The sequence below is a fragment of the Podarcis vaucheri genome (assembly GCF_965113315.1).
Source record: "Podarcis vaucheri genome assembly, chromosome: Z".
Lineage (NCBI taxonomy): Eukaryota > Metazoa > Chordata > Lepidosauria > Squamata > Lacertidae > Podarcis > Podarcis vaucheri.
In genome coordinates, this window is record NC_138758.1 from 488,330 (window position 1) to 501,950 (window position 13,621).

Below are 13,621 nucleotides of genomic sequence, written 5' to 3' on the forward strand. Positions count from 1 at the left end.
TTTATAACATCAAGAACATAGATTTTTTGTACTTATTGGGTTGATGTAAAAAGATGATTCTATCTAATAACATTATAATTAATAGTAACTTTTAATAACAACAACAACAACAACAACAACTTTATTATTACTCTTTTTGGTTTGTTGTTTTCTCACCTGCCGAGAGTCCGATGAGGAGCATGAGCAGCCACCCTGAAAAGGCATCGCTGATGCTGTGGATGAGGGCGAAAGTCGACTCTTTGCTCCTGTTGGTAATCTGGGCAAGGAAAAAAAATGGGATTAGATTGGCCATAATTGGGAAAAATTGGGAAAATAAAGATAAAAATAACTGTCCCAAAAATGGGCTGTTTCTTCTCCTGATTTGAACCCGTTTCCCAAAGCTTCTGGGCTGATAAATGTCATGGAAGGGGATGCAAAGAATTTATTGTTCCCAAAAGAAAACTTCCCTCCGATTCTCAATATTAAAAGGAGGCTAGCAAGGCTGAGCCTTCCTGTAAAAAAAGAAGTATTTAAATCAAGTCTGGCTGATTTAAATTGGGATTTGAACAGGGATTTAAGTAAAAATTCAATATGAAGAGGATGCCAGCTGGGTTGAATCTTTCTGTAAAAAAAGGATTTAAATCAAGTCTGGCTGATTTACTGTATTTTTCGCCCTATAGGACACACTTTTCCCCCTCCAAAAATGAAGGGGAAATCTGTGTGTGTCCTATGGGGAGAATGCAGGCTTTCACTGAAGCTTGGAGAGCGAGAGGGGCCGGTGCACACCAACCCCTCTCGCTCTCCATGCTTCAGGAAGCTATCAGCAAGCCTGGGGAGCCCGCGGGAGTTCCCGCAGGGCTCCCTAGGGTGCGGATAGCAGCCTGCCACCCGGTGAGTGGGGCGCCCTGAAGCAGAGTGCCCTGCGCTTCCGGCAGATATCCGCAAGCCTGGGGAGCCCTGCAGGAGTTCCCGAAGGCTCCCTAGGCTGTGGATAGCAGCCTGCTGCCCGGAGCGCGCTGAAGCTGCGGCTGGGGGGTGAATAATTCCCCCCCCTTTATTCCCCCCCCCAAAAAACTAGGTACGTCCTATGGGCCAGTGCGTCTTATAGAGCGAAAAATACGGTAAATCAGGATTTACATGGAACATCAATGCCAGCAAGGTTGAATATTTCCTTTAAAAAAACAAGGATTTAATCAAGTCTGCATGATTATGGAAAGATTCAACCTCCCAGACACTGATCTTTAATTTAAATACTGGTTTTGAATCCTGATTTAAATCAGCCAGACTGATTTAAATCGGGATTTAAATGGAACATCAATGCCAGCGAGGTTGAATCTCTTTGTAAAATAGGGAAAAGATTGGAACTGCAAGCCCGACAGGATTTGAATCTGGATCTCAGCTGATTGGAAGAGAGCCATATCCACTCGCGAAGACCTAGATTCAAACCTGGAACCCTCACCTCGCGGTGCCGGTCTCGATCTCGGGATTTTTCTCGCACCCAGTCGATAGTGTTGAAATCTTCGTAAGTCCCGACTCCAGGAAGCGGCTCTTCCAGGAAGTCGCGCATCCGGCTGATTTTGTCAAACCCGTTGCCGGCATACGAGGGGAAACCTGCTGAGAGGATTTAAACTTTATTCTTTCAAAATATTGTCAATATTAAGAGGATGATTTTATTTTTAATTTTTTGTAAAGATTTTTTCCTCCAAAAGCATTTCGTTTTAAATCTCCATTTTAAAGAGAAAAGAAATCCAATTTAAATTTGATTTTTTTTAAAAATCTATTAATTTCCCTTAAAAAAATATTGATTTCTATTAATTTTCACATATAATCACAATAAATTGCTTCGTGTCCTCTTATTAAATCTGTTGGCACAACCCTTCTTCTAGGAGGCAACAGTCCTGGGTTTGAGATCCCACCAGCGGCTCCCTTGCCAGCCAATGCATCACGAGCCTCAAGTGCGAATGGGGTTGAAGGGGCAAAGTCCCGGGAGAGCAAAGTCATTTCGCCAGAGAATGGGTTGATCTTTAAGCAGGTGAGGAAAATGCCAAAAACGTCTGAGGGAAATCAAATGTCAAATGTTGTGTGATACACACACACCTGGCGCCATTTCTTGGTCCAGAGGGGGCACGTCGCCCGCCAGGGAGAAGTCGAGAGTCCCACCGTCGCCGACCTCCACCAGGTCCTTGTCGCTGGTGCTGCTCTGGAAGCTCCCGCACCGGAAATGGCGGCCCTCCATCGGCCACCAGTCCAGGATCTGTGGCGAGAGAGAAGGAGAGGCGAGTCTTTCCTATAGGAAGGTTGGAAGGGACACCGGGTGGTCATCCAGCCCAACCCATGGCCAGGAAGGAATCTGATTGGTGGAGCTGGTCATCTAGTCCCACCCCCCTGCTAGGATGATAGACAGGGAAGGTTCCAGGGTCATCCAGCCCAACCTGCAGCTGGAAAGGTATCTGATTGGTTGAGCTCGCCATCTAGTCCATCCCCCTGCTAGAATGATAGACAGGGAAGAGTTCCAGGGTCATCTACCCCAACTCCGATCCAAATGTGATTGACAGGGGGGATTTTTGAGTTGCCCAAGGGTGGACTAGATGCCTCTCGGCGTCCCTCCCAGCTCTTCCTTCCTTGGAGAGTATTTCAGCTGAGTTCGGAGGGCTCTCGGCCTCCATGCAAGGAGCTCCTTGTGACGATTGTGCAAGGCACCACCCTTCCTTTCTGCAGAACTGTTTTTTTTTCTTCCGCTGTGGCAGCTAAATTGCGCCGAAAAGCAGAAGTCGGGCTGAACATCCACTGTCAACGCCTGGCCAGAGGCACCTTGCCCCCACTGACCTAGCTGAATTGTTGTTGTTGAATTGTTGTTGTTAACAACAACAATAATAATATTTGAATGCTTGCACCAATAAGAATGTGCACGCATGAGTGCCAGAAACACAACTCATGCTTGCCTCTCCCAAAATGCACAAATCAATTGTGCATTTGCAAGGGCGGCCACAGAACCGGAAACGCAAGACAGCTGGCCAAGGCGGGACAGGAAAAGCTTGCGCCACTTCACCGCCGACGCAGCCTTTCCAATGAAACCTGGCCCATGTTTTTCTTGCTTCTGAATCTAATTTAAATTGAATTGGACAAGACAGTCTCTCTCTTGTGAGCATCCAATCTATGGAAGGGACCCGGAGGGTCATCCAGCCCAACCCCCGACAAGGCAGCAATCACGGCTCGTGATGTTAAATTCTCAAGAATAAAAAAGACTCTGAAAATTCATTATTCCATAAATGAAACCTTATTCCGATTGACCATATTCAGAGGATGCCAGCAAGGTTGAACCTTTCCGCAAAAAGGATTGAAAACTAGTCTGGCAAAGGAATGATTTCCATTGTGATTTCAATCTATTTGATTTCAGTCCACCCAGAGTGCAATCCACTGCAATACCCCACACACGTTTCTCACCCCATTGATTGTAACCCGCAGCACATTTTATAAACTTCTCTTCTTCCCTGGGGTAGCAGCGGGGGCCAAAGATGGGGAAGGGGCAATAGGAAACTGGGGTGTGTGTGTCTGGGGAGCAATAGGGAACTGGGGAGTCTGGGGGTAGTGGGAGTCTGGGGGGGCAAGGAACCTGAGGGGTGTAAGAGGCAATAGGAAACTGGGGGCATGTGGGGCAAGAGAAAGCTGGGAGGGTGTGGGGGGCAATAGGGAACTGGGGGGGTCTGGAGGGCATTAGGGATCTGGGGGGTCTGGAGGGCAATAGGAAGCTGGGGGTGTCTGGCGGGCAATAGGGATCTGGGGGGTCTGGAGGGCAATAGGAAGCTGGGGGGGTCTGGAGGGCAATAGGAAGCTTGGAGGGGGCCTGGAGGGCAATAGGGAACTGGGGGGGGGGTCTGGAGGGCAGTGGGGTTCTGTGGGGCAAGGAACCTGGGGGCGTCTGAGGCTATAGGAAACTGGGGGTGTGTGGGGGGCAATAGGGAACTAGGGAGTCTGGGGTGCAGTGGGGTACTGAGGGAGAGGAACTTGGGGTGCAAGGGAACTGGGGGGTTTGTGGGCAGTGGTGGTCTGTGGGGCAAGGAACCTGAGGGGTATACGAGGCAATAGGAAACTGGGGGGGTCTGGGGGCAAAAGGGATCTGGGGGCGTTCTGGGGGACAAGGAACCTGGGGAGTGTATGAGGCAATAGGGAACTGGGGGCATGTGGGGCAATAGGAAGCTGGGCGGTCTGGGGGCAGTGGTGGTCTGTGGGGCAAGGAACCTGCAGGGCGTATGCGGCAATAGGAAACTGGTGGGGTCTGTGGGGCAATAGGGAAATGGGGGGAATCTGTGGGGCAATAGGTAGCTGGAGGGACTGGAGGACAAGGAACCTGAGGGGCATATGAGGAAATAGGAAACTGGGGACATATGGGACAATAGGGAAATGGGGGTTCTGGGGACAGTGGGGGTCTCGGGGCCAAGGAACCTGGGGGCGTATGAGGCAATGGGGAACTGGGGGCAATAGGAAGCTGGTGGGGGTCTGTGGGGCAATAGGGAACTGGGGAGGAGTCTAGGGGGCAATATAAATTTAATAAATGATATTAATATTATTAATAATAGGATACTGGAGGGGGCCTGGGGTGCAATATAACTTTAATAAATGATATTAATATTAGTGGAGGGGGGCAATGGGGAACTGGGGGAGGAGGTTGGGGGCAATATAACTTTAATAGAATATATATATATTAACGTTAATAGGAAACTGGAGGGGGTTTTGAGGGCATTGGGGAATTGGAGGGGGGGTCTGTGGGGCAAAATAAATTAAATAAATTATATTAATAGGAAACTGGAAGGGGTTTGGGGGAAAAGGGAAGTGGAGGGGGTCTGGGGGCAACATTAATAAATATTCTTAATATTAATAAAACGTAATAGGAAACTGAAGGCGCCTTTGGCTTTGGATAGTAATATTAATGTTAGTAGGAAAGTGGAGGGACTTTGGGGGCAATGGGGAACTGGAGGGGGGCTGGGGGGGACATAAATAAAATAAATGATATTAATATTAGTAGGAAAATGGAGGGGTCAGGGGGCAACATAAATCTAATAAATATTCTTAATATTAATAATAATAATAATAATAATAGGAAACTGTGAAGGCGCCTCTGGCTCACCTGCGAGAAATCCCGACTCTCCTCAGCGAGCGGGCGCCGCCATCTTGAACTCTCATGTGATGCGGGGCATCACATGACGCGAAAAAAGAACAGGAGGGCAGGGACAGGGCGGGGTTTGTCACAGGAGGAGAGAGGAGGAGAGGGGATTGGAGAGCGAGAGAGCGCTCCGCTGATGCTGGAGGCGGGAGGGGGCAGAGAAAGGGCGGGGCTTACTTGCTGGGGGGGGCCAGTAAAGAGGCGGGGCTTCCTTTCAGGAGGAGGAGCAACCGCTCAACTGATGCTGGTACTGGGAGCGCTAGAGAGGCGGGGCCAGAGAAGGGGCGGGCCTTCTGTGCAGGAGGAGGAGGAGGTGATAGGGGATGGCGGCTGTTGCTGGAGGGGCGTGATTGATTGATTGATCTTCCCGCTTTTCCTCTCAGGAGCTCCCGGTCCTTCCCTGCCTTGGAACCCTTTTCACAACAGCCCTGCTCGGTAGGCCGTTATAGGCCGAGCGAGTTCACACCACGTGACTGTGATCTGTGACCTGCGTTTATAGGCTCTGAAACGGAGTAATCGAAACGTAGGAGCTCTCATTACTTGTTATTCGTCTTCCATAGCTTTTAAATGATTTATTTCAGATAAGGAAAATAATAATAAAAAAATGGCTATTTCCCATACCGGGAGTCGAACCCGGGCCGCCTGGGTGAAAACCAGGAATCCTAACCGCTAGACCATATGGGAAACTGTAACTCTTTCCTTCTCTCTTACCATCTATGGTTGTGTTTCCCGCGATTTCCTTCGCACGTAACCCGGCGTTTCTCCCTGTCAATTACTCCGTCATTCAAGAGCTGAGATTGGTGCCTGGCAGGTGGTTGGGCTAGATGACCCCTAGGCTCCCTTCTTTGTCCATCAGTCTTGGCATTCGAAGACCTCCTTTTCTCCCTGCCCTTTTTGAACATGGCCGCCTCGGCTTCGGGACGCCGCGACGTCCGCTCTCCTCGCTTGACCCTGCCCTTCCTTCACGTGTCGTCGCGACGCTACGACGTTCGTTCGCCACGCGTGACTCTGCCCTTCCTTTGCGTCCCTTCGTCACGCTGCCGTTCGGCTGAAGTCGCCTGAGCCTCCTGCGACGTCGAGGGAGAGGTCGCTCAGGTCGCTTCGTCTCCTCCGCCGATTCTCCCCCGGGCGCGGCCGTCTGTCGCCGTGTGAGTGGATCACGCGAGGCCGGGGCTTTTGCGGCCCAGTCGGGAAAAGGGAAAAAGAAGGGAGGGTTCGTCTTCCCGAGAAGCGGGAAGCGTTCTGCACTAGCTCAGAGGAACTCTGGTTCCTGAGGGGAATGTGGCGCTGGGGAAGGGCTGGAGGGCCCCGAATACTACTACTACAGTACTACTAATTATTATTATTATTTGTTATTATTATTATCATCATCATTATCATTATTCTAACTCTAGCCAACGTCGGTAATAATTATAATAATATCATTCTATCCAACTTCCCTAATGAAAATACTAATGATAATAATTATACTATTATCACTCTAGCCAACTTCAATAATAATAATGCTATTATCACTTGTTAACAGAGAAATCTGAGGGCTCCCTTGGACAAAAAAACAAGGACACCAGCCAGGAATACCAGAGCAAAACAGCAGCCAGTAGGCTTGGTCTTTATTGAAGACGGTCGTGACAGGACTCCCACCTGCCACCAGGTGAAACAAGATGGAAGCCCCAAACAACAGAGCCCCCGAACTTTTATTAGCTGCTCATCCCCATGTAACACCCCCCCCAAACTACATCACTCATACATCCCGGTTACATCATGAAAGGGAAGGTCTGGTGGCCGTAATCTGAGCATCCTGGACCCTGCCCCATGGTTCCCCTTGCCCTCCACCAAACACCCATCAAGTGTCACAAAACAGATATTCACCTTTCCCACTTTCCCAGCCAAGTGAATCCCACCCTTTTGTCTTCATCTGGGTTTGTTATTTCTGGAATGGCTACCTGTCTGGCACTCAGGTACAGTGGTGCCCCGCAAGACGAATGCCTCGCAAGACGGAAAACTCGCTAGATGAAAAGGTTTTCCATTTTTGAGCTGCTTCGCAAGACGAATTTCCCTATGGGCTTGCTTCGCAAGACGAAAACGTCTTGCAAGTTTGTTTCCTTTTTCTTAACACCGTTAATACAGTTGCGACTTGACTTCGAGGAGCAACTCATAGAACACAGTGTACTTAGTACTGTACTGTTTTAACTTGGGAGCTGTATGTGATGACTAGAGGTGTTCTGTTATAAAAAGCAAACCTTGCTTTTTAGAACTAAAATACCCAGCAGATGAAGTTAGACAACAGATCAACAGAGCCAGACTGATACCCAGAGAGAACTTGCTGCAAGACAGACCCAAAAAAGAAAACAACAGAACACCTCTAGTCATCACATACAGCTCCCAAGTTAAAACAGTACAATGCATCATCAGAGATCTACAACCTCTCTTGGACAATGACAGTTCTCTTTCTCAAGCTCTGGGAGGAAGACCTTTCATTGCCTACAGACAGCCACCCAATCTTAAACAACTCCTAACCCACAATAATACTACAACCAGACTTAACACGGACACTGGCACCAGAGCATGCAATAAACCCAGATGCCAACTTTGCTGCCACATACACCTGGACAATACCATTACTGGCCCCAACAACATCACACATACCATCTCGGGACTATTTAATTGCTCATTGTCTAACATTGTGTATGCCATCAAATGCCAACAGTGTCCTTCAGCTCTCTATATTGGACAAACAGGCCAAACCTTACGCCAAAGAATAAACGGACATAAATCTGACATCAAGAATCACAAAACAAAGAAACCAGTAGGAGAACACTTCAATCTCCCTGGACATTCTATACAAGATCTCAAAGTAGCTGTTTTACTACAAAGGAATTTCAGAAATAGACTGGAAAGAGAAGCTGCTGAATTGCAACTCATTACCAAACTTAAAACCATGGAGAGACCTGGTTTGAACAAAGACATTGGATTCTTATCTCATTATACATGACTAAGCCATGTTTCACCTTCTCACCCCTTGCCTTTTCCTGTAAGACCTATTGCAGTCGTTAAGAGTCGTCAACAGGCTCATCTCAGCTATCTGCCAATCTCCCATTCCCACCACCCTTCTGAGTAATACCCCTCCCCACCTTCTCACTATATAGAAGGATCTGGCAACTTCTGTTTCAGTGTATCTGAAGAAGTGTGCATGCACACGAAAGCTCATCCCAAGAACTAACTTAGTTGGTCTTTAAGGTGCTACTGGAAGGAATTTTTTTTATTTTGAAGTTTTCCAGTGAGCCAGTACATTTATCAGTGAATTCTTACATTTGGTATCGTGCAGAAAAGGCCCTTTGAATAGATAGGAAGAAACTGTGATGCAGTGTTTTGTGGGGACAAATCACAAAAGTCACAAAAGCAATTGTGCTGCTTTGGGTAGTGGTGCCTCGCAAGACGAAAAGAATCTGTTCTGTGATTCTCTTCGTCTAGCGGTTTTTTCATCTTGCGAAGCAAGCCCATTGACGGATTAGCGCTATTAGCGCTTTTAGCAGCTTTTAGCGGCTTATCTGCTGATTGGATCAGCTGATAAGCGGCTTAGCGGCTTAGAAAAGGGGGGGGGAGGAAGAAAAAACAGCAGGAACTCACAAGACATTGTCGTCTTGCGAAGCAAGCCCATAGGAAATTCGTTTTGCGAAGCACCTCCAAAACGGAAAACTCTTTCGTCTAGCGAGTTTTCCGTCTTGCGAGGCATTCGTCTTGCGGGGCACCACTGTAGTGGGCTACATGTGCATGATATCTGCTGGAGGGGCACCCCCCCCCCCACCTATACATAAATTCCTGCAACAAACTCTAACCAACTTGCCTTCTTCTTTTTCTTCTGCTTCTTTTTCTGCTTCTTCTTCTATTATCACTCTAGCCAACTTCAATAATAATAATAATAATATTACCACTGTAGCCAACTTCCCTACTAATGATGATGATGCTAATAATCTAGCCAACTTCACTTATTATTATTATTATTATTCTATTATCACTCTAGCTAACTTCCATAGTAATAATTATATTATTGCTATTATCACTCTAGCTAACTTCCCTTATTTATTATTATTATTATTGTATTATCGCTCTAGCTAACTTCCATAATAATTAGAATTATGCTATTATCACTCTAGCCAACTTCTCTAATAATAATTATTATTATTACTCTTGCCAAATTCCATTATTATTATTATTACTTCTACTACTACAGTATTCCATAATCTCTCTAGCCAACTTCCCAGTAATAATAATTACTATTTTATATAATATGTATAATATATAATGGTATAGTGTTGTACTATATACTAATATACTTATCGTATATACTGTACTCATATGTTGTTGTTGTTGATTAGTCATTTAGTCGTGTCCGTTTAGCCTGAGAGAAGGGACTGAGCTATAAGAGGAAAAAAGCCCCTCTCTTAGCAGCCCCGCCAACAGCTTGAGATTTTAAATCTTGAAATCTTTAAATCAGTCGCTCACATCAGGATAGCTCCTTCGGCCTGCTGACAAGCTGCTGGAGAATAATAATAATAATAACCCTATCCCTAATGTTGTTATTGTTTAGTCGTTTAGTCGTGTCTGACTCTTCATGACCCCATGGACCAGAGCATGCCTGGCACTTCTGTCTTCCACTGCCTCCTGCAGTTTGGTCAGACTCATGTTTGTAGCTTCAAGAACACTGTCCAACCATCTCGTCCTCTGTCGTCCCCTTCTCCTTATGCCCTCCATCTTCTTCTTGCAGTCCATGGGACTCTCAAGAGTCTCCTCCAGCACCATAATTCAAAAGCATCCATTCTTCGGCGATCAGCCTTCTTTATGGTCCAGCTCTCACTTCCATGCATCAATACTGGGAAAACAATATTAGGGATAGGGGTTAGAGATAGGAATAGGAATTAGGGACAGGATTAGGGATTGGGTTGTTGTTATTATTATTATTAGGGTTAAGGGATAGGGTTGTTGTTATTATTATTATTATCATTATTATTATTATCCTCATCCTATTCCAACACTGGCTGAGGGCCTGCTGCTTTTGCCTCACCTTTTCCACACCAGGTGACTTCTATAATAATAATAATAATAATGTTCTAATGGGTGGGGTCATATTATATTATTAGTATTGTATTGTATTGTTATATTATAAAATATATATTTTTTCTCCTTGCAGGCGTGTGATGCCAAACGCAGCCATGAAGAAGAAGGTGAGGGCTATAGTTTCTCTTGGCCTGCTGCTTATACAGTTAAACCTTGGGTCCCAAACACCTCCGTTTTGTAAAGTTTCGGCTCCCAAATGCCGAAAAAACCCGGAAGTAAATGTTCCAGTTTTCGGAAGTTGGATGTCTGATGTGAAGGAAGGATAATAAAACAACAACAAAGAAATCAATTTTTAAAAAATTTAAATCAGATTTTTTTGATTTAAATTGTATTTTTAAAGTGAATTGCTTTTGGAGGAAAAAATCTTCCTCAAGATTTTCTCTTTTCAGTTACTTTGTAGTGAAAAGGCTGTTTATCAGGAAATAAGGATTCATTTAAAGTTTATCAAGTCATAAGTTTTTTTTATTTAAAAAAATTGTTTCAGCACATCAGCTAACAAACATGGATACATATGTGACCATGTTTTTGTTTGGGCGAAATAAATTGTTTCAATTGCTATGAAGGAAATGATTATTTTTTTCCTTCCGATCAAGTACAGCAAAAAAAACTTGTCCAAATATAAGTAGTTGACTTATTAAACCTCACCATCATTTCATAATTATTGGTCTATACATTTCTAAGAGAAGAAGCAAATCAGTCACTTTTGAGATAATATCAAATTCACCCTGGATATACCGTAACTATGAAAACTACACTGAAAATATATTATTCCAAAAAGGAAAGCTTCCTCCGGTTATCAGTATTAGGAGGATACCAGCAAGCCTAAACCAGAAACAGGATTTAAATCCAGTCTTACTGACTTGTGGTTTCAATCCTGATTTAAATCGTGATGCTATAACGTTCTAGTTTTAGTGAAATAAATTGTTGAGTTATGAAGGAAATGATTCTTTTTCTCCTTACAATCAAGTGCAGCAGAAAAGGGGTCCAAACAGAAGCAGCTGAGTGATGAAACCTCTCCATAATTTCATAGGATGCCAGCGAGCCTGAAGCTTTTTTGTAAAAGGGGTTTTTAATCAAATCTTACTGACGAGGTTTTTAAGTTGTGATTTAAATCGATTTGATTGAAATCAAATCCACCCTCAATAATAAATAATGTAATTATTTATACACTGTCTATCCAGATGGGTTTCCCCAGCCACGCAGGGTGGTTCCCAACAGAATAATAATAATAATAATAATAATAATAATAATAATAATAATAACAACCCTATCTCTAACCCCTAACCCTAACAACAACAACAACAATTTTATTAATAATTTTATGATTTATTCTTTATTCGCCCCAGGTTCTCCTTATGGGCAAGAGCGGCTCTGGCAAAACCAGCATGAGGTCCATCATCTTTGCCAACTACATCGCCCGCGACACCCGCCGACTGGGCGCCACAAGTAAGAGGAAGGGTGCTGGGTAGAGATGGGGAAAAAATAAAATAAAAATGGAGGGGGGACTTTCCCCCCAAATTCATTTGATTTCATTCAAGTTAATTTAATAGCACAAATTCATTGGATTTCAATCAAGTTACGTAATTCAATTTCTTCTTGTTATTATTACTACTACTGCTGAGAACCTTGCAACCTTTGCTGTCGCTTGCTCATTTTTTTATTATTATTAGGGAAAGAACCGTGCCAGAATAATAAAAAGAATGAACTTTTTCTGCTTTTTCAGCTCATTCTTATTATTCATGCTCATTCTTTTTCTGGTGCTGCTGTTCTTGGCCAGATGATGATAATAATAGGAATAATAATGGGAATAATAATAATAATAGGAATAATAATCTCATTTTCTTCTTCAGTTCGTTCTTATTCAAGCTCCTTCTTCTTCTTCTGGTTCTGCTGTTCTTGGCCTGATGATGATGATGATGATGATGTCAGGGAAGAGTTAGAGTTAGAAGATTCCAGTTTCCCTGGGGGAAAAAGCATTCCCCAAGGGGGCGAGGAGAGCAGTGAATTGAAGAGAAGAGAGCAAGAGGAACAACAGGGAGGGACCGGCTGTTCCCAGGAAAGGCAAGGGTTCAGTTCTAGCTCAGATTGGGAGGAGGGGAGATACAAGCCAGCTCTAGCCAGGAGGGTAGGAAAAAGAGCAGGAAAGCGAAGGGAAGGGCGCCTTCGCCATTTTGAGAGTGGCTGGTCATGGAGAAGCAGAGCTCAGAAGGTAGCTGAAAGAAGTGACGCTGAGGAATTGAGGAAGAAGAGTTAAAGATAAGGAGCATTTAAAAGTTTGTTTGTTAATACGCAATAAAAAGTTTTATAAAAGAACAAGAAGCGTTTGTGTGGTGATCTGAAGAGGACAACGACCAGTCCTGACAGAATACCTTCTGCTCTGCGCCTCTTCACTATAAGTAAAGAAGGAGAAGCCAAAATGGAGGGAGCTGTGGCACCAGTTGGGCAAGGAGAAACCCCAGCACTCCAGCTAACATTACAGGACTTATGGCAACAGAACTTACAGTTGAAAAGTCAAGTCGGCATACTATCAGCAGCATTGGGAGAACATAGAGCCATGTTGCAAGCGACGCAGGGAGATAGAGTGAGTAAAACATTTACTGTACATCAGCGTAGCTTCAAGGGAGAAAGCTCTGAATACATGGCTTTCAAGACAGAAATTTCTTACATAATTGAGATAAAGGATATAGAGTTTCAATCTGAGCAAGAGAAGGTTGCTTGCCTTATGTGATTAATTTCTTGGAAGGGAGGGCTAAGGACTGTGTTATACCCCTAATATCTAGGAGGGATGCCACCCTAGGAAATCTTCGAATTTTTCTGCACTATCTAGACGCGATTTTCTTTGACCCTGCGCATAAAACAACCACAGCTAGGCAGCTGCTGAGAATGAGACAAGGAAAAGACACTGTGGGAGTTTATTGGTCCAACTTTAGTTTGCTGGTGCAGAAATTAAAATGGGATCTGAATTCCCCAACAGTTGCAGCCCTTTTTAGGGAAGGACTGAATAATGAGATTTTAGACCAATTGACCCAAATGCCAGAACCTAGTTCCTTGGACTCTCTGGTCCGAACGTGCCTGCAATTGAGCCTATGCGTGGAACGGAGGGCTAGTGAAAAGAAGGAACAATGGCGAGCACGGTGGCGGGAAAACAATCTTACCGAAAGTACAGAGAGCAACGTGCCAGGACGAGAGCTGCCAGAGCCCATGGATGTGGGGCAGCCAGACCCCTCCCAGTGACTACCACTTCCATAGTAAGAGGAAATGCAGGGAGAGGAAGAGACACAAGACGTTGCTTCGTCTGTGGAAAACCAGGGCATCTAGCACGACAATGTCGCAATCGTAAAGGATGGGAGTCTATCTGGAGCAGAC

At 44.9% G+C, this 13,621-nt stretch overlaps 2 protein-coding genes across 8 annotated transcripts in view; one reads left to right on the top strand and one right to left on the bottom strand.

Moving 5' to 3' along the window:
- LOC309523546 (H(+)/Cl(-) exchange transporter 5-like) overlaps positions 1 to 5,183 on the bottom strand; it is a 37,706-nt gene extending 32,523 nt beyond the window's left edge. For 2 of the 6 annotated variants that reach the window (XM_082207418.1, XM_082207422.1), the window contains exons 1-4: positions 5,105 to 5,183; positions 2,077 to 2,233; positions 1,439 to 1,593; positions 157 to 256 (exon numbers count right to left, since the gene is read on the bottom strand). In XM_082207418.1, the coding sequence (XP_082063544.1) occupies positions 157 to 256; positions 1,439 to 1,593; positions 2,077 to 2,215 (394 nt within the window). In that variant the 5' untranslated portion in view covers positions 2,216 to 2,233; positions 5,105 to 5,183. The remainder of the gene's footprint in view (positions 1 to 156; positions 257 to 1,438; positions 1,594 to 2,076; positions 2,234 to 5,104) is intronic. The other 4 variants (XM_082207419.1, XM_082207421.1, XM_082207420.1 and 1 more) reach the window with 4 other exon arrangements.
- A 373-nt stretch (positions 5,184 to 5,556) lies between these two features.
- LOC309523569 (ras-related GTP-binding protein A) overlaps positions 5,557 to 13,621 on the top strand; it is a 55,250-nt gene continuing 47,185 nt past the window's right edge. Inside the window, exons 1-4 of one of the 2 annotated variants that reach the window (XM_082207497.1) lie at positions 5,557 to 5,575; positions 6,195 to 6,288; positions 10,329 to 10,362; positions 11,602 to 11,701. In XM_082207497.1, the coding sequence (XP_082063623.1) occupies positions 10,336 to 10,362; positions 11,602 to 11,701 (127 nt within the window). In that variant the 5' untranslated portion in view covers positions 5,557 to 5,575; positions 6,195 to 6,288; positions 10,329 to 10,335. Of the gene's footprint in view, positions 5,576 to 6,135; positions 6,289 to 10,328; positions 10,363 to 11,601; positions 11,702 to 13,621 lie in introns of those variants that run through there. The other variant, XM_082207498.1, reaches the window with a different exon arrangement.